This window comes from Ostrinia nubilalis, chromosome 3 (genome assembly GCF_963855985.1).
Source record: "Ostrinia nubilalis chromosome 3, ilOstNubi1.1, whole genome shotgun sequence".
Classification (NCBI taxonomy): domain Eukaryota; kingdom Metazoa; phylum Arthropoda; class Insecta; order Lepidoptera; family Crambidae; genus Ostrinia; species Ostrinia nubilalis.
This window is the reverse complement of record NC_087090.1, coordinates 2,816,629-2,843,224: the sequence shown is the minus strand read 5'-3', so window position 1 is coordinate 2,843,224 and position 26,596 is coordinate 2,816,629. Positions and strand designations below refer to the sequence as shown.

At 40.7% G+C, this 26,596-nt stretch overlaps 2 protein-coding genes across 2 annotated transcripts in view; one reads left to right on the top strand and one right to left on the bottom strand.

The window, feature by feature from the left end:
• The window catches only part of LOC135088125 (patronin), a 66,770-nt gene extending 47,748 nt beyond the window's left edge, over positions 1–19,022 (top strand). The window contains exons 19-35 of the mRNA XM_063983007.1: positions 397–633; positions 687–794; positions 848–955; positions 1,009–1,116; positions 1,170–1,277; positions 1,331–1,438; positions 1,492–1,599; positions 1,653–1,760; positions 1,814–1,921; positions 1,966–2,082; positions 3,095–3,320; positions 4,690–4,764; positions 6,064–6,165; positions 7,818–7,925; positions 15,481–15,657; positions 17,031–17,313; positions 17,770–19,022. Coding sequence (XP_063839077.1) covers positions 397–633; positions 687–794; positions 848–955; positions 1,009–1,116; positions 1,170–1,277; positions 1,331–1,438; positions 1,492–1,599; positions 1,653–1,760; positions 1,814–1,921; positions 1,966–2,082; positions 3,095–3,320; positions 4,690–4,764; positions 6,064–6,165; positions 7,818–7,925; positions 15,481–15,657; positions 17,031–17,313; positions 17,770–17,914 — 2,334 coding nt within the window. The 3' untranslated portion in view covers positions 17,915–19,022. The remainder of the gene's footprint in view (positions 1–396; positions 634–686; positions 795–847; positions 956–1,008; positions 1,117–1,169; positions 1,278–1,330; positions 1,439–1,491; positions 1,600–1,652; positions 1,761–1,813; positions 1,922–1,965; positions 2,083–3,094; positions 3,321–4,689; positions 4,765–6,063; positions 6,166–7,817; positions 7,926–15,480; positions 15,658–17,030; positions 17,314–17,769) is intronic.
• A 1,508-nt stretch (positions 19,023–20,530) lies between these two features.
• On the bottom strand, positions 20,531–26,350 carry LOC135088124 (uncharacterized). The gene is made up of 4 exons (XM_063983006.1): positions 26,222–26,350; positions 25,593–25,661; positions 24,929–25,078; positions 20,531–22,974 (listed from the first exon to the last, which is right to left on the bottom strand). The coding sequence occupies exons 1-4, from the start codon at positions 26,348–26,350 to the stop codon at positions 22,888–22,890; spliced, it is 435 nt and encodes a 144-aa protein (XP_063839076.1). The 3' UTR covers positions 20,531–22,887.
• Positions 26,351–26,596: the final 246 nt, after the last annotated feature.

Sequence of the window (26,596 nt, the reverse complement as noted above, 5' to 3'; positions counted from 1 at the left end):
TAATAATAACAAAAAAGAATTAATAATAACAAGAAAAAAGGTAGCGGGATGGCGCTGGATGCAGGCCGCTACCAACCGTGCGATGTGGAAGTCATTGGGGGAGGCCTATGTTCAGCAGTGGACGTCCTGTGGCTGAAATGATGATGATGATGAATAACAAAAAAATGCGCAAGTGAAAGTGAACTAATATTCGGAATTTTCGAACGTGTATTTCCGCACTTGCGTCTAGTGGTCGACGTTATTTAACATAGATAGTTCTAAAACCACAATGTTGTTGTTAATTATCCGATAATTATCACGAAGCGTAATTATCTTTATAATTTCGAACCCTTTTCACAAATGTCGCACGCACATACCAATGTTAACACCTCACTCATCACCATCCTATCACTACAGACATCAGCAGAAGAAATGGAGCGTAAGAAAGAGCGTATCATGCTGCTGTCTCTCCAAAGACGGCAGCGCGCAGACGAGGCGCGGGCGCGGGCAGAAGCGGCGGCGGCGGCGCGGCGCGCGCGGGACGAGGCGGCCGCCGAGCTCAAGTTGTCCCGCAAGGAGGAGCAAGCACGCCGTCGCGAGCTCATCCTCCGCCAGTACAAGCTCAAGAAGGCCATCGAGGAGGCCGAGAGGGAGGTATGTGTCGCATCATGCTGCTGGCTGTCTAGTGACGGCGCGCGCGGGACGAGGCGGCCGCCGAGCTCAAGCTGTCCCGCAAGGAGGAGCAGGCGCGCCGCCGCGAGCTCATCCTCCGCCAGTACAAGCTCAAGAAGGCCATCGAGGAGGCCGAGAGGGAGGTATGTGTCGCATCATGCTGCTGGCTCTCTAGTGACGGCGCGCGCGGGACGAGGCGGCCGCCGAGCTCAAGTTGTCCCGCAAGGAGGAGCAAGCACGCCGTCGCGAGCTCATCCTCCGCCAGTACAAGCTCAAGAAGGCCATCGAGGAGGCCGAGAGGGAGGTATGTGTCGCATCATGCTGCTGGCTGTCTAGTGACGGCGCGCGCGGGACGAGGCGGCCGCCGAGCTCAAGCTGTCCCGCAAGGAGGAGCAGGCGCGCCGCCGCGAGCTCATCCTCCGCCAGTACAAGCTCAAGAAGGCCATCGAGGAGGCCGAGAGGGAGGTATGTGTCGCATCATGCTGCTGGCTCTCTAGTGACGGCGCGCGCGGGACGAGGCGGCCGCCGAGCTCAAGCTGTCCCGCAAGGAGGAGCAAGCACGCCGTCGCGAGCTCATCCTCCGCCAGTACAAGCTCAAGAAGGCCATCGAGGAGGCCGAGAGGGAGGTATGTGTCGCATCATGCTGCTGGCTCTCTAGTGACGGCGCGCGCGGGACGAGGCGGCCGCCGAGCTCAAGCTGTCCCGCAAGGAGGAGCAAGCACGCCGTCGCGAGCTCATCCTCCGCCAGTACAAGCTCAAGAAGGCCATCGAGGAGGCCGAGAGGGAGGTATGTGTCGCATCATGCTGCTGGCTCTCTAGTGACGGCGCGCGCGGGACGAGGCGGCCGCCGAGCTCAAGCTGTCCCGCAAGGAGGAGCAAGCACGCCGTCGCGAGCTCATCCTCCGCCAGTACAAGCTCAAGAAGGCCATCGAGGAGGCCGAGAGGGAGGTATGTGTCGCATCATGCTGCTGGCTCTCTAGTGACGGCGCGCGCGGGACGAGGCGGCCGCCGAGCTCAAGCTGTCCCGCAAGGAGGAGCAGGCGCGCCGCCGCGAGCTCATCCTCCGCCAGTACAAGCTCAAGAAGGCCATCGAGGAGGCCGAGAGGGAGGTATGTGTCGCATCATGCTGCTGGCTCTCTAGTGACGGCGCGCGCGGGACGAGGCGGCCGCCGAGCTCAAGCTGTCCCGCAAGGAGGAGCAAGCACGCCGTCGCGAGCTCATCCTCCGCCAGTACAAGCTCAAGAAGGCCATCGAGGAGGCCGAGAGGGAGGTATGTGTCGCATCATGCTGCTGGCTCTCTAGTGACGGCGCGCGCGGGACGAGGCGGCCGCCGAGCTCAAGCTGTCCCGCAAGGAGGAGCAAGCACGCCGTCGCGAGCTCATCCTCCGCCAGTACAAGCTCAAGAAGGCCATCGAGGAGGCCGAGAGGGAGGTATGTGTCGCATCATGCTGCTGGCTCTCTAGTGACGGCGCGCGCGGGACGAGGCGGCCGCCGAGCTCAAGCTGTCCCGCAAGGAGGAGCAAGCACGCCGTCGCGAGCTCATCCTCCGCCAGTACAAGCTCAAGAAGGCCATCGAGGACGCCGAGAGGGAGGTCAGTTGTTCGTCCCTGATGATATCAAAGGGCTGTCGATTAGCGCTGACTAATTGGCGCTATCAGCGAGGGACAAGATATTACCAGGCCTGTTCATCTCCGCGAGTTTACATCGAAAACAAAACACGCACGATTGCCCCCTACAAGAGTACTATTCGACAAGGCCTCACATACGAGCGAACATTGACTCACGCACGCGTATTCTTATGTATGATGGAAAAAAATAAAGAAAATGGTGTACTAAATACTGTGCAGTATTTAACTGCCTAAATAATAATAAAAACACAGAATGTACTTTTTTAAGTTGCCTGAAGACACTGAGAGGTAAATAAGTAGTTAATATTATTCATGATAATTCATGCTAAATCATGTATTTCCTCCGCCATTTTCTGCAGATTGGCACCTCACGTCACATCATTTTACCGAAGTCAGCCCTATAGCTTCGGCGCAGTACCGATCACTGACGTTTGTCAACAAAACTTCTGACAAACTTGCTTGACTCTTGAGACAAGCTAAATTACACCATATTGTTAATGACATTGAGCATACATTTTTTTAAATACCTTCGCGAAGTAAAACTTCTGTACGTAGTACTTATTATTATTCTGTGATATTACTCTAAAGTGGCGCCAACTGGTGTCTCATTGGTAGCCACTTCTTCTTGTTTCAATTGAAATCCTCTAACAGGGGTTGCTGATAACTTCCAAGATTACTTTGTGAATGTGTCAAAAGTACTACACGTAAGTGTGAGTAGCGTGTAAACTGTTAGTCAAGAGCTAAAGATGTATTACATGCGTGAGAAAGTAAATAACAACTATAGATATAATTTTGCCATTCCTCCACCATTCCAGGGCAAAGTCTTAGACAAGACGGAGTTCCTCGAGGCCCTCAACAGCGGCGGGAATCCCGGGACCGACCGGGACCGGGATAGGGGGGGAGGGGGCAACACTAACACGCGACTACGAACCAAAGCGGGCGCCGCGCGCGCCCGGCCTAAGACGATACATGTTGACAGCGGCGCGCTGCACCAAGCTGAGGGACTGAGGGCTAAACAGCCTTCGAATACCAACCTCACAGGTACTTACGTAGGGATCGAGAAAAAGATTAGTGCCCATTTTCACCATCAATCTCAATTTTTAAGTGACCCCTATGTGTTAACATAACAGGAATTTTGCTTTCATAGGGGTCACTTAAAAGTTAGGGATTGATGGTGAAAACGGGCATAGGGCTATCGGATTTGCGCCCATCAGTTGGCGCCTCTGACAAGTGATAGGATGTTAGCGGCGCTAACTGGTGAAAAATTATTCACACAATCGAACACAATGAAGTAAATTCCGAAATATTATTATCCGAGAAAATATGATGTAATTAACATTTTTAACGACAAATAATCTTAGAAAAAGAAACTAGCTTACATGGTTAATTGAAACACACTTATCAGTCACACAAATACGAGTAATTTCTTTATGTATAACAACAATACACAACACAGTTGTTGACACTGTTTTTGTAAATATGTTTTATGCAACTTTTTTACACAGAAGTTTATTTTAGTTTTAGCTTTATTTAACTGTCGAAAGCCGCACTAAATGTTAGCTTGTCCCTAGAAATGCACATCTATCACTGGTTATGTTAACAAGAGCCATTGATAGTTTTGCTATTTTCCCAAATGGCATGGCTGCCACCTAGATGTGCTATATTTTGTGTACACATAACATTCTGCTGACTCAATAATTGTCTACGTTACATTTATAACTTCTTTAGAATGATGCTAGATTTATGTATCCAAGCAGAAAAGTTTCAGCATAATGTTATAGTAAATTAATCTTTTGGCATGATATTTCAGCGCTAAGTTTTTTATTTCGTTATATTTTCGTTCAATATCATGCTTAAAGAGCTATATCCCAGCTATGGTGCAACAGGCGTGGCGTAACTGGCAAAATGGACGCTTATTTCACGTTACGAATAATGCCCAGGGTTATTATAGTTCATGAATGTAACAAGATTTTTTTTTGCAATTTTTGCAATCCATTGCGTTTAATACAAATTTAAAATATGATACGTCCATATAAAATCCATATTTTTCTCTCGTTCAATGCTAAAAAGACATCATGAGTAAAAGTTTCACAAGTATGGATCCGATGCTAAAGAAACCGCATTTTAGATCTCCTCTTATCCGGAAGGGATATACAGTTTATTACCTTTTTTTTATGCAAGACAAGGCAGCTATTTGACCGCAATCGCACCTGGTGTAGCATTAACGCCCGATCCGGTCTGATATCCCCCCGATAATCTTGTTATTCATCGTCTATAGAATCGTGGCATTACCTCTTTCAAACTTTGAAAGCAATCAAATGGTTCAGCCATTGCGTGAAGTGTCAAAACAACTAGCCATTTCGCCGGTCGCGCTCGCTAGCGTTCCCTGCTGACGTGTGGTGTTGTGTAGCGGGCGGCACCATGCGGCGCGACTACTACCGCGGCTCGCAGGACTCGCTGGCCGAGCGCGCCGGGCTCTACCGCGGTGAGTACCCACCCTTATGCCCGCCGGGTAAGGCCGAGAGTCGCGTGGCAATGTATGCTGATGATTATTTATCTATTGCCCCTAGACCTTAGTCGGGCATCCTACTTTACGTATAATTTTGTGATGTTTTATTTCATCCAAACTACAGCATAGCGCATGACGAAGTGAGTTACTGCCGTAGTGGAGGGGTGATATGACAGATCTGTCACGGTATACAAAGATGAACTACACTGAAATGTCCCACCGACGACATTGACAGAAGGGCGCCACCATCTTCGTTCAAATATATGGTTTCCACCGTGGAAAAAGTCGGAACTAGCGATCCGCTATTGACGTTAGCCCCCCTGTCAGTGTCAAATAAAGGACAGTTCAGTGTAGTTCTACTTTACTTCTGATCTGAAGTCTTACTGACATTTGACATATCACACCCCAACACAAAACCTACACAGTTATGTGCTGTGCCTGTAGTTCAAACATTTTGCCTTACATTGCGACTCGACTAGTGGATATTAATCTTTATTTTGTGCTGTCCCTTTGCTAAACATAAAGTTAATATTCATGCAAGCACATCAAACAATAATGTGGTGTTTTATAATAAACGCTTAACAAAGCGTTTCAAATTAATTATTTGACATTTTAATACTAGTGATTTATAGAAATAATTTTGTCCGTAAGTTAAATGTCAAACAATTGATTTCAACAAAGGATTAGCATAGTTGTTTTTTATTTCACTTTAATTAAGCACGGATTTTATAGCTTACTGCATGGATTTTGATGTCAATGTTTACAACACGTACAGACATTTCTATCTACATTATTCAGAAACTTAAACATAGATTACAGAATATTACTTTTAATTGTGATCTTCTAGGATTTTGTAATGATTGCAGCATGAATACAATTATTAGTGAACGTTTCTCTTAGAAATCAGTAGCAAAGATTTTGTTTATCAATTGATTTATCAAATTTCGAATTCTACACAAAATGTTGTTTTTCTCGTAAAAAGTTAACGTGCGTTTGAAAAAAGAAATTAAGTTTCAAAAGTTACATTTGGTAAATTATAACACTTCTTAGGGTGGATTCGACCAAACAAGAGTAAATATTAATCTCAGAATAGATCGTCAGTTATGACAGTTTTAATATAGGAAATATGACAATTTTGCGTTATTCTCGGATAAAAGTTTGGTTCGAATCGGGCCTTAGAATATAACAGTTTTGGAATGAGGTAGTAACCGGTGGTGGTGTACACAATATCACTGACGTCACACCATCTCTGACGTCACTCCGTGGTGGTTTCAGTGACGCCAGCTGAGTCACCCGTAGAGGAGCGCGGGGGCGCGTCCCCCGGTAGCGCGTCAAGCGCCCCCCTCGGGCGGCGCGGCTCGTGCAAGACGTCTCGCGGTGAGTGCCATACCCCACCCTCCTCACACTTCACAATCGGATCCCTAATCTGTGTGAGATTGCGCGTGAGTGTCTGATCGTGCGCCTATGTACCTTTCGTGAATATTGCGTCCGTTATTACTCGGAAGCATACCAATATTTTTAGCCTAGGCGCAGACCATCGATTTTTCGTCGACCGATAGTTTAGTCGGGCAGTTGATCAGTATGGGTATGTATGGAAGTGCGCACATTACACCGATTTGATTTGGCCGATTTATCATACAAAATAAAATCAGGCCGAACTATCGGCCAACTAAAAATCGGTGGTATGCGCCTAGTCTAAAGTGTTTCCTAAATTAATCTCTGACGTATTTTTTAATAATTAGTGTAACAAGTGGGGGCAATCGGGAATCCAAGCGATGGAAATGATAAACTCATTGTAAGCTTGTGGTGTACAAACATTTACACCTATACTGTACAATAAACAGGATACAGGATAAACAGGATTACAGTAGGTTTTCAGCAATATTCTATTAATTAGAAGTAATTTCTATAATAATAATGGCGTTAACACGATCAAACGCTCATGTGCAATACTCCTGTATGTCCCAATCATTTTGCTTGTCCCGAAAACTGCGTTAAATGTGTCCCACTCGCCTCGTGGAGTGTGCCACATTCGACACATTGACTCTACAACAGTAGGACGAGTGTGTCGATGTGTTACGATAGAGCATGTGTCCCACTCGTCCCGTCTTTTGTCCCGCTCGCTCGCCACGCGCCACTAACAGCGTTCGCTTTGCAGTGCCCCAACTGCTTGTATTACAATGAGACCATAGTAAAATTTAACACCTTTTGCAATTTCATAGTTTTATTGTGGTCTTTATTTGGTCCTATAATCATTACCGAAATTATGCGGATGATATGTTTTTTTTTTGTAATCCCTTTCCTGATCGTCTATTTTTAATTAATAGTGCACTGGAAGGACCCAAACGTAAATGTATCATTAGAAACATAGTTTGGTAATATTATCGATACCTGCGGGTCCTTCTAGTACAGTTGGAAAGTAGACCGAATTGTACACTGCAAATCATCTCCCCCAAGCTTGACATAAAACAAGCCATATCCAGATTTGACTATCATTTACAACTCATACGTAACAGTATACCTAAATCACTGAAATACAATTGTATACTGTTGCTATGATGTACATAAAACATCTCATTTAGATAAAAAGCTTGTTTGGTTTTTATTTGTAGAATGCTTAAAGTTTTATTTATTTTTTGATTGATTTATTTTATATGTGTATGATTTCAGCAACGCATAGAATTAGATACACTCCAACATGCAAAATGTATGCTTTTTATATTTTATTTGGCCGTTTATGTAGTTTGCAACTGGACTAAATTGAGAGGTTTTGAAGCTTTTTCCAAATTTCGCCCTCTAGACCTTCCGCGCATTTGTAAAGATCGGTTCCCGACATTGTACATACATATTGACATGGAATCAGTGAGAGTCATGTGATGAGCAGTTTTTGCCGCGTCAATAGCATTAATTTTGTTTGCCATTATTCAGTGTATCCAATAATGTGAGACTAAACCGCCGCCCGCTTGTTGGATGCATGGCGGGCGCGGGGCGGTCGTGCATGCGAGTGACGTGTATAGGAAACATTTCAGAGCGCGTCAATGAGGAACCTCAGTCGTCCCGTGGAAGGTCTAAATATTCCACTTACCAGAGTAACTTTAAGGCGGGAAGGAAGTCTAGCTCTCTTATGAACTTGTGCGGTAAGAGACGTTTGATACCACCCGATAAGCTTGACTCACGTTGGTGTAGTCGGTTTACGCTTCGGTGCGTTGGGCTCCTTTCTGTTGCGGCTGCTGGTGGGGTGGGCTTCTATGTCTGCAAACGTCTTGATGTGATGGATTTTCTTATATTTGGTGTCTTCGGAATAGACTCAGGGTCGTTTGAATTTGGACCTTGGTATCTTGAAAAGTGATCGCGCCGAAAAAACTTGTCGATCAAACACAATCTATCTATCGATTTATCACTACTTCTTAACTATTTTATTGAAATAACACTTGCCTTCAGTAAACAAATACACGCTGGTACTGAACTGAATTAACTAATTTCCAATAAGTAGCTGCAAAATGCAATGCACCTAAAAATATTGAGTACACTTTAGTTAAATTGAAATTGGTCGAGTAATTTAGTGCTTGTAACTTTTAGCTGATAACTATCAACTGCAAGTTGATCTATTCTTGTTGAATTACTGCAGCATGGAGAAATAGTTAAATATTGTTTACAGACATAGACTTATTTCCATGTACCACCCCGTCAGTAGCAATTCTTTCGTCTTGTGCACTTTATATTATTTCTTTTGGGTAATTGGCGATATATAAGTATTGAAATTTATATTATATTTAGCGAGGTTGTGGTTTATTTTGTTCTGGTTAGATTTATATTAATTCGGGTCGTTGTTAGAGCATGTTTATATACTGGTGTTGGTGTGACATCGTCCGGCATTTCATCAAACTTAGCCTTTATATCTTGGATCATTGTCTTGATTAGCTGTACACTGATCAAACGACACTTCTCAGTTATTGACGTGTACTATAATATTAATGTATAATAGTTACAAATAATATGCTATATTTAACATACACACTATTTACTGCTAATTTTATCGTAATATATTATCTATTTATGCGTAAAATACGAAATGTGTCAAAGATATTCGATGCTTATGTATTACGTTATCGCCTTCTTTATTAATTTGCTTAGCTATAGTAGAAGTACTCGTATTATTATACAATATTTTTACATTTAGTATTTTACGCTTTATATCAATTTAGTACTAAAATATCGAAGAATAAATATAAATAATAGGTGTCAAGGTAAAATTAATCAGAAATAATCTTCTAAACTTACTAATTTTAATTTTATGCTAGTCAATAAAACACTAATTTAAAAGGTAAGTTGTCAACGATAAAGAACTTACGACGATTATTCATTTTATTATCATTATTTGTTTTGTTGTAAGTCGTAAAATGTTTTGGGAATCAAAAGCAATAAATGTGTTGTACTTGTTTGAAGTGGGAATTTGTTTATTGTGAAGTTATTTGTGTAAATAAACGGGGTTTTTGGCATATAGTTTAGGCTGAAAGTATTTTCACATGAGCGCACGTATTTAGTCTTGTTCGTTAGTTGCTTTATGCATCGTAAATGCATCCGAAGTAAGTTCACTGAGTTTAGCCAAGAGTGAGCGGTCAATGTACAGAATTATGTAGAAAAAAGTAATATTGTAGTTTTTTTTTATTTTCTATAAAGTATTTTTTACATCTTGAATCTATTTAGTAAAAGATTTAATTAGCTTTTTGCCAATAAAAAGCGTGACTGGGGGTGGTTTTCTACAATATACCTTCTTTACGAGTAGGTTTTAACGTATGTGACAGAGTGATTTTTAAACAGGGAAGTTAAGAATTTCGTGGTTTTAGTAAATAAACTAAGATGGGGGAATAGATCAAAGGGGGATAAATAGGCTAGTTTCCTAAAAAAATTTTTTTAGTCCGTCATGTTTAATATCAAAAAATATTGGACACATATATTTTTATTTGTCAATCTAACAAATAATTACATAGTTATGGTGCGTTGAAGTTCCGCACGACGTCACAACGTGCGGCACTTTTATGCAAGCATTGACGTCACGGGCCTCTTCTTATGAACTTTGGCGCGCTTTATCTCTTTAAATTTTCATTAGTTTGAAAAAGTGAAAAATACGTGTAGAGTATTTTTTGATAAGTTAACTGACGGACTAATTAAAACTCTTGTTTTTTGACCCAGGAAACATCCCTATTGTGATTTGTGCAACCAGCGGGTTGATTCGTATCGCCGTTGCGTGTGCGCAAGTAAAGGGTTTAAAAAAGATATGCGCGTGGATGGGCCGCGTGCGTGACAAATAATGGGTTTCATACTAAATTCGTTTTGTCGTCGTTATGATGCGTGTGCGCAAGTTACTAGGTTAGGTAAGCAATGGGTTTCACAAGCGCGTTAGACTTGACCGTTCCGCGTGGTGCATGCGTGTCACGTGGTGGATATAAGTAAAGTAAAGAAAACAAGATGGGAGAATAATAGAAAAGACAGCAGCTGGGTATCATACTAGATGTGTTTTTAAAATGAAACTATGTTTCTTGCTTGACAAAATGGAATAGAACTTTATTCGATCAAAGACACCGGACATGGATAGAAGTTTTCATAGACAATAAAATGTTGCCACATCATATTTTGATTTACTACTAACACCCCCACTATCAAAATATCATACATTTTCAATACCTAAGACATTCATGAACTTATAATGCTTAGCTGGACACAAACTTTTAGTAAAAATATCTGCTGGCATGTCAGCTGTCGGCAAATACTGTAACTTAACAATTTTATTTGAAATTACCTCTCTACAATAATGACATTTAACATCTATATGTTTAGTTCTACTATGAAACACAGGATTTGCCGATAGCTTTATTGCACTTTGATTATCATTACATATATTGATAGTATACATTCTCCCAGTTAGTTCATATTGCAAATTCCTAAGATATACTGCTTCTTTACAAGCTTCTGAGATTGCAGTATATTCTGCCTCAGTACTGGAGAGAGTTACACACCTTTGTTTCTTACATCCCCAAGATATTACAGAACCCATCAGCATGAAACAATACCCCGAGTATGACTTCCTATCGTAAGTATCATTCGCCCAATCGGCATCAACATAACCTTTAATATCAGTATTTCCATTTTTACAATATCTCAAACCAACACTCTTGGTTTTCTTTAAATATTTTAAAATTCGTTTAGCATAACACCAATGTTCATTACTATGACAATTATTGAATTGACTGAGGTACCCTACAGCATAGGCTATATCTGGTCTGGTAAGAATAGCTAGATACATCAAACTGCCTATAAGCTGTTGGTATGGATTTGAACTTTTCATATCTAAGCATTTTTCAACATTTAATTTAATATCCATTGGTGTATTGACAACTTTACATTCTGTCATATTGAATTTAGATAACAGCTGATCTATGTAATTTTCTTGACTTAAAGTAACAACATTTTTATCTTTATCAATATTAACACAAATACCAAGACATTGTCTTATTTGACCTAAGTCCTTTATTTTAAACTGAGTACTTAAAATTTCTTTTAGTAATAACATTTCATTTTTATCATTTGAGAACACGAAAAAATCGTCAACGTACAATGTCACTATGGTTATTTTACTGTTATTTAGCTTTGTATACAAACAAGGTTCAAATTTTGATTTTTTATAACCATTCTCTATCATGCAATTATCAACTTTAGTATGCCAAGCTCTAGAGGACTGTTTGAGACCATATATTGCCTTTTTTAATAAAAGAACTTTGTTTTTATCATTATCAGAACATGCTAAACAATCTGGCTTTTGCATATATATGGTTTCCTCCAGGTCCCCATTGAGGAAGGCTGTCTTTACATCTAAATGTGCTGTATCCAGATTCAGTTGAGCACACAAAGCAAATAATAATCTTAATGTGGTATGTCTTACTACTGGAGAGAAAGTTTCATTATAATCAATGCCACATTTTTGACTACAACCTTTTGCAACAAGTCTTGCACGGTAACGAACATGATTGTCACTGTCTATTTTCTTTTTGAGGACCCACTTACACTTCACGATGGTTCCATTATCTGGTGCATCGGACAATTCCCAAGCATGATTGTCTTCAAAACACTGCAACTCATCTCTCACAGCTTGCAGCCAGTGTTCTTTTTCAGGTCCTTGCAATGCTTCTTCCAGTGATAGTTCACTTGTATCTAATTGGTTATTGTCCATGCACATATTTGAGAAACCATATCTCTCTGGCTTTCTTCTCACTCTTTTAGATCGTTCAGTTTCAACCGGCTCGTCATCACTGATGTCTTCATTTTCGCTGGGCACATATGTAGTATCATTCGGGTCACTATATGTAGAAACGTAGGAACTATCATCTGATAGACCAATATCCCCCACTGAATCTGGACTTGCCTCTTCAACGGATGAATTCAAATTATTTTTCTCTTGAACAACAACTATATTATGTTCTAGTTGTGGTTGTTTTTCTATGATTATAACGTCTCTACTTGTACTCATTGTTTGTGTTTTAGGGTTAAATACTCTATATCCTTTTGTGTCTTCGGAATAACCCATTAGGATACACTCTTCAGATTTTTTATCCCATTTAAGCCGTTTCTCCTTCGGCACATGTACCATTACAGTGCTGCCGAATATTCTGAGGTGATTTAAATCAGGCTTTTTCTGCGTCCACAATTCAAACGGTGTTTTATACTGCAATGCGGGTGCTACTGTTCGGTTCTGCAAATAAACAGATGTGTTAGTTGCTTCTGCCCAAAAACGTTTATCCAAACCAGCTTCAAATAGAAGACATCTAGCTTTTTCAACGATTGTCCGGTTCATTCTCTCGCACAAACCATTTTGTTCTGGGGTATACGGGTTAGTCTTTTGATGAATTATTCCCATATTCTTTAGAAATCGATCAAATTCATTATTACAAAACTCCTTACCATTATCAGTGCGCAGAACTTTAATTTTTCTGTCAAGGTAGTTCTCAACTTTAGCTTTATAGTCCTTAAAGCATTGAAAGGCTTCACTTTTATTTTTCATGAAGTAAATATAGGTCATTCTACTAAAGTCATCAATGAAAAGAATGAAATACCTTGATCCTCCAATAGAGACTTCCTCCATCGGTCCACACACGTCTGCATGTACTATATTCAGCAGGTCAGCACTCCTGTTGCCTTCACTCGGGAACGGTAGTCGACTCTGTTTGCCCTCGCAGCATATTGTACAGGAATTCTTGCTGATTTCTATCTTCTTGTCAAGTGTCAAACCATTGACTGCACTCTCCATTTTATTCAGGTAAGTATTATTCACATGTCCTAACCTTCGATGCCAAGTCTCAGTAGTTACCATTGCAGCAGGTGTGAAATTAGCTGATTTGTTAAGTTTGTAGACTCCATTGATAAGTGTTGCTGTAGCCACCATAGTTCCTGCTCTGTTGTATATCTCACAACCTTTGTTTGTAAAAGACACTCGGTTTCCTTTACTTATCAATCGACTCACGGACAGGAGGTTGGTTGTAAGGCTCGGAACACATAATACTTCTTCAACTGACACATCATAATCGCACTCTTTCGTGGTTGTCCTGATCTGCACGTCACCTGAGCACACGACGGGTACTTTGTTTTCATTAGCGACAATTATTTCCTTCGGAAAACAGTCATACGATTTGTTTCGGACCCAATGTTTATTTGTTGTTAAGTGAACGCTCGCTCCGGAATCAACGTACCAGTCGTTTTTACTATAACTGCCATTCAAAAACACTGCACTAAATGCATTAGTTTGTTTCGGTGAATCTTCACTGGTATTTGTTTCGATGTTATCGGCTTTTGTGCATTGATTCCTATAATGTCCAACTTCTTTACATTTGTAACACTTTATTTGTTTGTTGACATTTGACTTTAACAAGTGTCCGCCATCATGGTTTCCTCTTACCATAGATTTATTTTTTTTATTTTGTTGGTATTTCTGGAATGCAGCAAAGGCGCCATCTACTTCTCCATTTTCCGATTCCATGTCCAAAAGTTTGGATTTAATGGCGTCCGTTGTAATCGACATGCCAGAATGCTCAATCGCCATTATCATCGGCGAAAATCTCTCGGTCAATCCAGCAAGTAATAAAGACCCGATCCACTCGTCGCTTATATTAAAACCAGTTCCCGCCAACTTTTGACCAGTATCCACAATTTGCGTGACATAAGATGACATTGTGTCACAATTTTCTAGTCTAATCGAAATGAGATTTCTGAGCAAACTGATTCTTCTCGTGAATCCAGAATCATCATACAATGACTTTAGCTTATCCCACAGACTTTTAGATGTAGTAACGTTCTTTATATGCACGTAGATTGAAGGATCTATCATCAAAATCATCTTGGCCTTCGTTCTGGCATCTTCTTCGGCTCCTATATCTGGTTGGTTTGGCTCCGGCTTAATGCACTTCAGCATGCCCTCCAACACTAGGACGTTTTCTACTGCAAAACACCATTCACTGTAGTTTTCACGGCCTTTGAGTTTCGGCACGTTCATCATGTAGTTCTGACTTGCCGCCATGTTCGAGTCCGCGAAACACTACGTACGACACACTAAGTCCTTTGGTATTTTTTATATTGTTCTCGAACTTATACGTGATTGTAATCTTAAGTCCACACAGAAAACAATATCACAGTAAAAACTAACTGCCGCCAGAGAATACGGGACTGGGCCCATAACCTAAAATGAAACTATGTTTCTTGCTTGACAAAATGGAATAGAACTTTATTCGATCAAAGACACCGGACATGGATAGAAGTTTTCATAGACAATAAAATGTTGCCACATCATATTTTGATTTACTACTAACAGTTTTCGTCGCAATTATGCGTGTGCGCTAGTTAGGCAATGGGTTTAACAAGCGCGTGAGACGTGGCGTGTAACCACGCGGCCGTTAGGTAGAGAGTTTAACAAGTGCGTGAGACGTGGCGTGTAACCACGCGACCAAATTAGGTAGTGGGCTTAACAAGTGCGCGTGAGACGTGGCGTGTAACCACGCGGCCGTTAGGTAGTGGGTTAAACCGTTTAACAAATGCGCGTGAGACGTGGCGTGTAACCACGCGGCCGTTAGGTAGAGAGTTTAACAAATGCGCGTGAGACGTGGCGTGTAACCACGCGGCCAAGTTAGGTAGTGGGTTTGCGCAAGTTAGGCAAAGGGTTTAACAAGTGCTTTGCGCAAGTTAGGCAAAGGGTTTAACAAGTGCGTGAGACATGGCGTGTAACCACGCGGCCGTTAGGTAGTGGGTTTATCAAGCGCGTGAGACGTGCCGCGTGTGCGTGGCGTGTAACCATGCGACCAAGTTAGGTAGTGGGTTTAACAAATGCGCGTGAGACGTGGCGTCTAACCACGCGGTCGTTAGATATTGGGTTTAACAAATACGCGTGAGACGTGCCGCGTGTGCGTGGCGTGTAACCACGCGGGCCAAGTTTAGTTAGGTAGTGGGTTTATCAAATGCGCGTGAGACGTGGCGTGTAACCACGCGGCCAAGTTAGGTAGTGGGTTTATCAAGCGCGTGAGACGTGCCGCGTGCGCGTGGCGTGTAACCACGGGTGCTATGCCGCGTGGCGCGTGACATTTAACCACGGGTGCTACGCCGCGTGGCGCGTGCCACAACGCCACGCGTGCGCTAAACGTGCGTGGTGTGCAGACAGCGGGCTGGGCCGCGCGACGCCGCCGCGGCGCGCCGCGTCGCCGGGGCTCCGCGCGCTTGGCTCGCCGGCGTCGGGCCCGGGCTCGCTGCCCGGGGCTATCGGCAAGCGGCGCGCGCACCACGACGACTCATCCGACGTGTCTTCGACGCACTCCTCCATTATGGACTACTCCGGTGAGTTTGACACGATTACAGAGCATACATATCGAATACCAAAGTTTAAGTACTGTTTTAAGTTCACAAATGTTATAACACTACAAAGTAAAAAGACTGAAACGGTTTTACTAAAGTAGAAAAAGGTTTTTCAAACACTTTCCCCTTCTTTGGTGAAATTGTCTCAGCTAAAACAAAAGTAAATGTTAGCGTGGTGTAAAGTCGTACAGCGCCATCTACTCTTTAAACGAATAGTAAAAGTACGTTCACAACACTATTTAACACTACATGTTATATCATGTTGATAAAAACACCTACTAGTAAAACAAAAACAGTTATGAACCACCTATTACTTATTTCTACTAAAGATTCTGTTTTGTTATATTAATTTCTTATTAAGTATATTTCACAGATTTATTTATGAAAAGTATCATCTTCTACTATTTATTCTTAATCTTACTTTCTTAGCGAACACTCGAGAGCGACGTAAAGGTGTTTATTCGTAACATTACTAAGTAGTTAGTTAGCTCACACGAACACGTTGACGTTATCAAGCGATGTCATACCAACACGAGTCACGAGGGCCATGTTCACGTAAAAACATAGTTAAACTTAACATAAGATTAAGAGCGACAGTGTTGTTTGTCGAGTTGAATAAAGCATGGTTTGTCGCGTGGAGCATCTTGCCCTAACAACGCATTGACATACAATAATAATTTTAATATACATATCGCTTGACAATCGCTTCCTCACCAATTTGAATAACACCTGAACCAACGCACTAATATTCACTCGTGCATTTTTCTATCGTTTGCATTACTTTTCGATATTTTAACACACTTGGCAAAATTGTGTAAATACTCAATTCGATTCAAAATTATTGAAATAAGTAAATCGCCTTTTCTGATAAAAGAAACCTAACTTGAAGTAATATATTGACTTTTGACAAAGTACCTAGGTATGAATTCTAAATTCACAATCACTTCACTTCTAGATGGTTAGATTTAACTTGGATTTATAATTTGAGCCAAGAATTTTGTACCAATACATTTGCTACACTTTTTTACAGACAATTATCATTTGTAATGTCTAATTACTGGCTCTAATTAAAATCTACAGAGTTAGGCCCTTTTCACACGTCCCGGTTGCCGGCTAACCGGCGCCGGGTATCCGGTGGTGAAGTGTATGGGCATGGTACGTAGCTTTCACATGTTCCGGCGTAATTAATCCGGCATGCCCATACACTTCACCACCGGGTACCCGGCGCCGGTTAGCCGGCAACCGGAACATGTGAAAAGGGCCTAAAACTACCAAACACTGTTTGCAACACGTAGGTAAATAGCTCCACGAAATCAAAGGCATCAATCACAAACAGCCTCAACTCCCATTTACAGGGCCGCGGTTATACAAGCAGCCCACGACGAAGTCGAATCGCGGCATCATGCTGAACGCGGTGGAGTATTGCGTGTTCCCGGGCGCGGTCAACGCGGAGGCCAAGCGGCGGGTGCTCGAAGAGATCGCGCGCTCCGAGAGCAAGCACTTCTTGGTTCTGTTCCGGGACGCGGGATGCCAGTTCCGCGCTCTGTACTCGTACTGTCCCGACACGGACCACGTGGCCAAGCTGTACGGGACGGGGCCCAAGAACGTCAACGATAGGATGTTCGATAAGTTTTTCAAGTGAGTGGTTTTGTTTTTGGTTTGGCATAATTTTTGATTGTTCAAAGGTTTCATAACTACGCAGTTAAACTACGCGTGATATTGGTCGAAATCAGATTATGTACACATGCACTTCAGTTCGTTCTAGGTATCTATCGCATATTTCGTCGCTTCCGTTCGACCAATTTCACGCATCTGCAAACTACGCCATTCCAGTGTAAAATAACGACGCGAGCCTTTCGATTTTGACCGTGTAAATTCCAGTTTATTTACGAGGTTTGATTGATTTGACTTAAGTATTGGTTTTTTTTATTACAATCAAATCAAATGTAAAGTAGATGACTATAAACTTTATAACAATGCAAAAAATGTAACGGATGTAGCCGAATCGTGAAACGCTGTTAAATTCGTACAAATAATAAATCTTCAGTTGATTGACATTTGTCACTGTCATTTACACTTTGTTTGCTTCCGCAGGTACAACTCGGGCAGCAAGTGCTTCTCGCAGGTGCACACGAAGCACCTGACGGTGACCATCGACGCCTTCACGATACACAACTCGCTGTGGCAGGGCAAGAAGGTGCAGCTGCCCAGCAAGAAGGACATGGCGCTAGTCATCTAGGCTCTAGTCGGTAGTAGCGCCGAGTCCCTAAGTTAAAGTCGGTTAGTGCATTTCCTCGCGGAGCTGTGTTAAGTTAATTTCGCTTGAGTGAGTGATGTCGCCCGACCCGGTCGGCGCCTGTGTCATATTGTACAGTTAGGACGATAGGAGGTCGTGAGCTCGAATCGAGTTAGGTTTATTTGCATTAGCTTCGATCGGTTCGCATTACATTTTTGAAAGTTTATCATGTTGAATTTGTGACCGCTGTGTTGTGTTATTTATTTCCTGTGTCTAGCTCTGCGGCGGTTCCCACCTGCGAACTTGACGGCACTGAGCGCTCGGATGTTGACACTTTAGAGAAAACAAATGAATTCAATGTTAAAGTTTAAATAAATGATAGTAATGCAATTTATGTTAAAATGTATAAGACTGAAACTTAATTTTCATTAAATAAATCCAATTATTTCCAAGAATAAGCTGATTAGTTTGTTTGACGTTTCGTTTGGCGCGCGGGTGGGGCCGCGGCGTCGTCGCTTGGCGTGTGTGTTGATGCTGCGTTAGTCCGGCATTCGAATGTGTTACTCAGTGTATAAACGCAATGTTTGCCATATGTATTAGTGAGATGGTCGATACGTTCCAAATTGATTAAATTGTCTCAAATGTACCAGCCGAACTGTCGGGTCTCTGGTCGTATTAGATACCTTTAAACTTTAAGTAAACTGTCCTCACGTCAAATCAAATAACATGTTCACAAACTAATATCGCTTATTTGTTATAAATATTAACTCGTTAGTGATTATTTCAATTGACTGGAGTAAGATTAAGGTGATTACGTATTCGTTTAACTGACCCTCATTTAACGTTATTTCTATTTCCATTTTTTTACTGCTTGTATAGCTAAAATAAGACGAGGCACATTTTACGTGGTAATTGTACTGCCTTATCCTGTAAATAATTGTTTTTGTATACAGCTATTTATTAAAAGAATGTTAAACGAGAATTGATGAATATCATTTTTTCATTGTTTAATGATTTGTCATCAATAATAAATATACTACCGATAGTATATGGTATGCAAATATATTGTATTATTAAAAAGCATAACGAAATAATATTGAATTTCATATTACTCAGTTGTTTTATTTCCTCTTTTCTACCTTGGACCTCGTCAGTCCGGATAGATGGTATTCATCCACAGAAAATAAATGAAAATAAAGGTTTTTAGGGTATATAGTTTTATCATTCCAGCTAGTAGTTCTGTCAGTATCATTTAGAGTTCAAAACCGATTAAAAAGCTAACATTTTAAAACAACAATATCCTGTCCGTAAACGTTAAAGATGCGCCTACGCAACGCCCATTATGTATTAGTTCCAGACATCGTAGTAACCATGGCAACCGCCTGCGTAAGAAAGAATGAACGTGAATGATACCTACGCGGCGCTAGTGTCGCGTGCGTCCGCCAAAAGTCCCACCTACCCACTAGGTCAGAGTAAATATATTCTTTGCTAGTAGTCGCCGGCACGCGGACGCAACCATACGTCGACATTGCGTTACAAGCGTCGTTTTAAAAGTGCTAAATGTCATCCGTAGACATTCTCAAATCTGTGATGCCTTAAACAGAGTAGTGAAAATATAGTGCATGTCTACATGATCGCAGTTCGCAGACGATAATTAATCTGGATGTGGTTACAAAGAGCCTATGTACCCACAGACAGTTTACTGTACCTACCCATACTGATGATGATCTAACAAACAATTTGTATGAAGTTTACTTACATTACGATTGTGTTTCGATAAGCAGTAATGGTGTTGCTGTTTCACCAGCGTAGAGATTAAAGGTAAATATAATATATCTCTATAATTAATGGTTGAGGCACTCTGTTTATAGGACAAACGGTATAAAAATAAAAGAAATGAATTGACATAACATTTTTATTAATCATATTTACATCAAATCAATCTACATAAAATTAATACTGGCTAATTAAATAACTAAAACTACATTTGTATTTTTGTGACTAATTAAAATAATAGCAAAAAATATTGAGCAAACAACATTGCTCTAAAGTAGTATTCTTTTTTTCATAATATTTTTAAATGTTATCCACTACGATTACACACACAATCATAATCAAAAATCAAGCTAGATCTATATTTATTAATGATACTTAATTAAATTACTTTGTTGGATGCTGTTTAAGCGAATATATATTTTATATCACGTGGTTACAGGGTTAGAATGCGGAAAAGCTTAAAATTTTATTAAATTTCACTATTAATATAAATGCTGATATTATTGCAACAGTTGTTAAGGCATTGCCAGGTTTTGTTCCATCATAAGAGTATACGCTTGTTTAATAATGTGATTGTATATAAAATATAATTTATTTGGCTGTGGCTGACTGGTCTATTTATTGATGCTAGAATTTATATAAAATACAGACTACATTACTTAATCGTAAAATATGAAATAACTATTATTAAAATCATTTTTTGCTTCTGAGTATTATTTTCATTCAATATTTATAATAATTGTAATGTAATAATTAATCAATTGTATTGTTTCACAAAACTAACCATAAAAACTACTCAATCAAAAAACAATGTTAAAAAGAATCAATCAGAAAATACAATCATCATCATAATAAAATTATATTTATTGTTAATTAAAATGTTTTTTAATGTGGTTTTAAACATTACATTTAGTTTATTGAGTTTATTTCAGTCTATTTAATTTCAATATTCTATCGACTTAATTATATTACCTAATTAACGGCCGAATACTGAAACGCTACTCAAATCTTTCACTCAGCTGACGGGCTCCTAAATTTAAGTATCCTTCAATTTTAAATGGTATTCTCAAACGCCACTCAACGAATTTGAAGCCGTGATCAGCTAAGCAGCTCTCAAATGTTTACATAATGGCAACATTTACCAAAAAAAGTATGTTTTCATTTACACAAATGATAACTTTACGTTTTTTATCCATTACACGCAGCATCGTTTGGTTATGTATTGTCTTTTATGGAAATATACTCAATCAACTTAACATAGAACAGTTTATTTTTAGTTTCTATTATAAATAAATCTCGTTTTGTCATATAAAAAAAATAATGCTTGCATTTTTATTTAATTAAAAAAATAATTTTAAAGGTGATACTTTTTATTGTTGAAATCTATTAAGTGGCGATCGTGGACCGAAACGTAACCACAATTGACATTTATCATTGTTGACAGAGCATCAATCAAATTGACAAATCAACAACTCTTGGAAATGCTGCTATGCGATGTCCCTTTATTCCTCAGAAATAGGCATGTTTGTATTGCGATTTCATAGCAGCTATTTTGGTTGTTACTTCGTGCACTATACGATGCACAGTTGGCTGTTAGATGTGGAAGATATCACCTAGTACACGTTCATAACTTCCCGTTGCGTAGAACAGTAGGGTTATAATAAGTATTTGGTCCACTGGTTGTATGGCGTTTGGTGAGGGGTTTCAAAGAGCTTCCAAATTATGAATCCAGAAACAACACCGTTTCTTTAGAGACGCGGAACCTCGCTCGGAATTGCATGTCATTATAATAATATTTTTCAATAGCGTTCAGCCTTATTGCGTTCCTGCGATTAGATCTAGGTATTTCCTCGAGGCTCGAAAGAAATGATAACGATGACACACATTATTTACCACTATTTAGGTCGATTTAGGTATAAGAATAGGATTTAAGATACCGGGCAAGCACTCTCAAATTTAACAGCTGCTTAAGACGATTTGACAGTTGTTTGAGTAATGCTTAGCGTTGAATGGCGTTTCAGTATGCGAAAATTCATTTGAGTGGCGTTTAAGTGCAACTTAATTTGAGAGGTGCTTACAAATTGAGAACTGCTCAGATATTGTTTTGAGTATGCGAAATGTAAGTTTAGGAGCTGCTTAACTATTTGAGAAGCCGTCAAATAATTAAATGGCGTTTCAGTATTCGGCCGTAAATTGTGTAATGTTAACACTACTTTTAGCTTCGACTACAGTGCTAAGTATTTGTCAATGGTACATATTTTACTTTTTTAATTACTAACGGTTAGTGCCCTTAAACGTAATATTTTATTAGATTAGAATATAATGTAAATAATACGAATTAGCAATCATTACAATAAATAAGCATTCGCATCGCATTACCTAATTACGCGAGTAATTGGAAGTTGGATAATTATAATCATATTATTATCAGTTTAATAATTTTTAGAAATGTCCAAAGCCCTCTTACGTTTCGTATGTGTATGCCAAGATAATCACCGATTTGTACTCTAGCAGAGGTTAATGAAGCTTACTTATGTAACTTTTTCTATTCAAAATGAACTAATTTAGGCACTTATACAAGGTGTATGTATTCATCGTGCTCTTTGCGTGATATTACGTGTGAAATTTTATGAGGCGGCACTGGGCGGCGGGTTTATTAAAAGAAATGTAGAGGTTCCGCATACATACTTAATTTCCGTAGCAATGTGAATGAATGGTTATTGAAATTGTAACAGTGCGTAATATTTATGTTTGACAGTACAGCAACATTGGTAACCAACATTAGAACAGAGTTTTAGCGGTTGTTGGTATGTTACGTGCGTGGTGTGACGTAGGGATGTTATGGATATGTAGTTTCGGTTACGGTTACGGATAGCTATGCTTTAGAATGCAATGTGCAATAGTTGTCCAACACGGTTCATTCATGGCCGCACACTTTACATCGAATAAACAGTAATAAAAAAATATAAATTGATACTAGATGGCATTATAAAGGTAAATCAGGCTGTTATGCCTTTACTACAATGCTCTGCAAAAAACAATTTGAACTGCATATCCGAAACTATCCGAATCGGTTTCGGTTACGGTTTCGGATATCCGAAAGTTTCGGTTACGGTTACGGATATCCATAACATCCCTGGTGTGACGCGCCGTGTCCCGCGCGGAGTGACGTCACGCGGCGCGTCGATGTCACGTGACGCCTACACGAGCGCGTAGAGGTGTCCGGCGCCGTCGACGCTCTTCTGCAGGTGCAGCTGGTGCACGATGGTGTCCGGGTTGTCCACCTCCTGCCGGACAGCGTATTATTCTCGCTTTTTGTAACATTTTTGTTAAAAAACGCATCTATTACTGTTGCTGGCAGTTTGGCAGCAATCCTTTTTTGATATTGTTTATGGTTTTTTACTTTTTTAAAATATTGTTTTAGATATTGAAGTTGCTTTTACTGGCTCTTGTGCTCTTGTGGTCTAAACTGAATAAATACTTTTGATTTGATTTGATTTGATTTGACTTGTTTAATGTCTTGAGCAATATACTGTTTTGGCCCTATTTTGGAGTGTTTCCTTGCTTCTTGCATATAATCCTCACCAGCAGGCCATCTCTCAACAATACAGTCCACTCCATCACCCATTAACTAATTAAGAGATAATTAGTAAAAAACCATAAACAATATAAAAAAAGGATTGCTGGCTAAACTGCCAGCAACAATTACAATTACATACATAGGATGTCACAGTGTTTAAATTCTGTCACACTGGATGTGTTCTGCGTTCAGGTTAAGGTGAACGCAGCCTGTATCATGTATGAACAACATTGCCGGTCTCTAAACATTTTGTATTGATGCGGTATGACCGTACAAAGAACGCAAACCGCACCGCAGACAGATTGCCTTGTCACGACCGCTGATAAATAGCCCTGACCGACAATGTTGTTCATACTTGCTGCGGGCTGCGTTAACTTTGATTAGCGATCGGATTAGTAAGCTGAAGTGGCAATTGGCAGGGCACATAGTACGCAGAACTGACGGCCGATTGGGCAGCAAGGTTCTGGAGTGGAGGCCAGGTTTTTTATGCATAACAAGGCAGGTATTGTACTACGTACCGGAAAACGCGGGACGTCCACCATCCAAGGTGAACAGACAACCTCATAAAGGTAACAGGAAGGCGTTGGATGCAGTCCGCTACCAACCAGGCGAAATGGAAATCATTGGGGGAGGCTTATGTTCAGCAGTGGATGACCTGTAGCTAGTTCCAGTTAGCAGAGGTTTCAGAGTAAAACCAGGCATTTTTAAGATACCTTCCTATGTCAGTAACAAGATTATGTACATATGGATATCAAGCTGGATACAGTGAAACAGCAAATTGAAAAGCACAGTAAAAGTTACCAACTAAGACTGGATAGTTATAGAAACGAACTCGTCTCTCAACTGCAAGGAACTGGCAGTCTCCAATTCTCAAGACTGAAGAGATATAGCATTCAAAACCTAGCGAAAAGATACAGTGAAAGAATAATAGATGACTCACTGGACTAGGTAGTCTCTTACTGAACGCCTCAAGATCCGGATTGGAGTCAGACAGACGATTGGATTATTGTTTCTCAGAAACAGATTGCCAAGTAGCAGAAAAGAAAAGGAAAAAAAAATTGGAGGCTTATGTTCAGCAATGGATGTCCTGTGGCTGAAATGTTGATGATGATGATGAATCGGTATAAACAAAGGGCACAAAATAATAATAAGTACTACGTACAGAAGTTTTACTTCGCGAAGGTATTTAAAAAAATGTATGCTCAATGTCATTAACAATATGGTGTAATTTAGCCTGTCTCAAGAGTCAAGCCCATTTTGTTGACAAACGTCAGTGATCGGCACTGCGCCGAAGCTATAGGGCTGACTTCGGTAAAATTATGTGACGTGAGGTGCCAAACTGCGGAAAATGGCGGAGGAAATACATGATTTAGCATGAATTATCATGAATAATATTAACTACTTATTTACCTCTCAGTATCTTGAGCCAACTTAAAAAAGTACATTCTGTGTTTTTATTATTATTTAGGCAGTTAAATACTGCACAGTTAAATACGCCATTTTCTTTATTTTCTTCCATCATACACAAGAATACGCGTGCGTGAGTCAATGTTCGCTCGTATGTGAGGCCTTGTCGAATAGTATCCTGTAGGTGGGCCATCGAGCGTGTTTTGTTTTCGATGTAAACTCGCGGAGATGAACAGGCCTGCAAAGGGTCTGACCTCGGGCTCGGCGTAGCCGTTGATCTCGACGGGGATCGTCTGTCCGTCGCGCGTGACGACCTGCAGCGAGTGCCCGTCGGCGGACGTGATGGCGAGCCGCGTGCCGTCCTGCATCGTGAAGTGCAGCGGGTTGCCGTGCTCGTCCGTCACCTACAGCATAAACAATAGATAGACTATTTGACACCTTGCCCCAATAATTCAAAATTACAACTTTTGTAAAAATACATTCTGGTCTTAAAAATGTAATTCATTTTAAATTACCTGTAATTTAAGATTTTTGGTTGCATTTTAATTAGAAAAAGTAGTTTGAGTTGACAAAATAGTGACGTCACTTACTTGTAATGCCATACAAAATCTATGGGAGTTTCATTTTGACAGTTTTAAAAAGTACGTCAATTGATTGGTGGTGTCAACACGTCTATTTGATACTATAGGCGTAAAGCACTAGCTGACCCGGCGAGCTTCGTACCACCTATTTTCATCAGAATAGGATTATAATGGTAAAAGGATTTTTTTAACTCGGTCCAGTAGTTTCGAAGCCCATCAACAAATCTTTTCTCTTTATAATATCAGTGTAGATGACTGCATGGTGACATGTGACGTCACAAATCATCCACGGCATAAATATGTCTGAAGTTTTGCCATATAAAAGGTTGGAGCTCACCGGCATGTGTTGCGTGGGCTCCGGTTGGCTGACCTCAGGTTCCTCCTCGGGTTCTTGCAGCTCTAATGCCTGGGGAATAAAATTAATATTTAATATTGGGAATGGAAAAATAAAGACAGGATTGACGTCAATGATCATCTGTTGGAGTTGGAATTTTGTTCTAAAAAAGAAAATGTTTTTTTTTTATATGTATCTACAAGGCTCTACCCACAAGGTGGATGCAGGTCGCTTTTAATCGGTCAATCTGGAAATCATTTTATTTTTATTTTATTTTTCTTTATTCAGAAAACCACAGCTCTTTATAATAATAATACAAACAGGTATTTTTGTTCTTACAGTCAATAATGGATTCTATATATTATTACAATCTCGTAAAAAACAGTCAAAGGGGCAAAAAAAAGAAACATAGGCTTGCATGCAGGTTGTGTGTGTGTGTGTGTGTGTGTGTGTGTGTTTGCGCGTGTGCGTGTGTGTGTGAGCGCGTGTGCGTGTGTTTTCATTAACCTAATAAGTAGCAAATTACCCTCTTCAAAGAGTGCCTGGATCATGGAGATAGAGTTTCTTTTTCTAATCGAAGTTTGGGGTTTAGCAGTGGACGTCCTGCAGTTGAAATGACTATAATTTTTCACCTGTTCAGCATCGATGATGTGGTAGGCGGGTTCGTCTGCGCCCACGTCGTAGGCCACGTAGATGACGCGCTCAGAATCCGAATCCCCAGCGTTGTCGAGCGCGGGCTCGGGCTCGGGCTCCGCTACCATCGCCACTGGGGCACCGCGCGAGGGCTCCGGCACTAGGAGTCTCACTTGTTTGTGGACTTCTCTATATTGTATCTACAAGGCTTTACCTGTTCCGCGTTCATGCTGACTTTCCTGTATACCTGCTTGTAGTGTACCTAAATGTGCACGCATTATTCGCTGGCTCACCGTCACACCAAGCGTCTTACTGCGGCACGTCCGTCCTCGCCGGCGTCTGCCGTACGACTGTCACTCATAACGATGTCACGT

Excerpts from the sequence above, each read along its gene's own strand:
- LOC135088124 (XM_063983006.1), bottom strand. The coding sequence starts at position 26,350 with ATGGTAGCGGAGCCCGAGCCCGAGCCCGCGCTCGACAACGCTGGGGAT. Across the intron at positions 25,662-26,221 it reads ACATCATCGATGCTGAACAG|GCATTAGAGCTGCAAGAACC; the intron begins GTGAAAAATTAT and ends TTTATTCCCCAG. Across the intron at positions 25,079-25,592 it reads AGCCCACGCAACACATGCCG|GTGACGGACGAGCACGGCAA; the intron begins GTGAGCTCCAAC and ends TTTATGCTGTAG.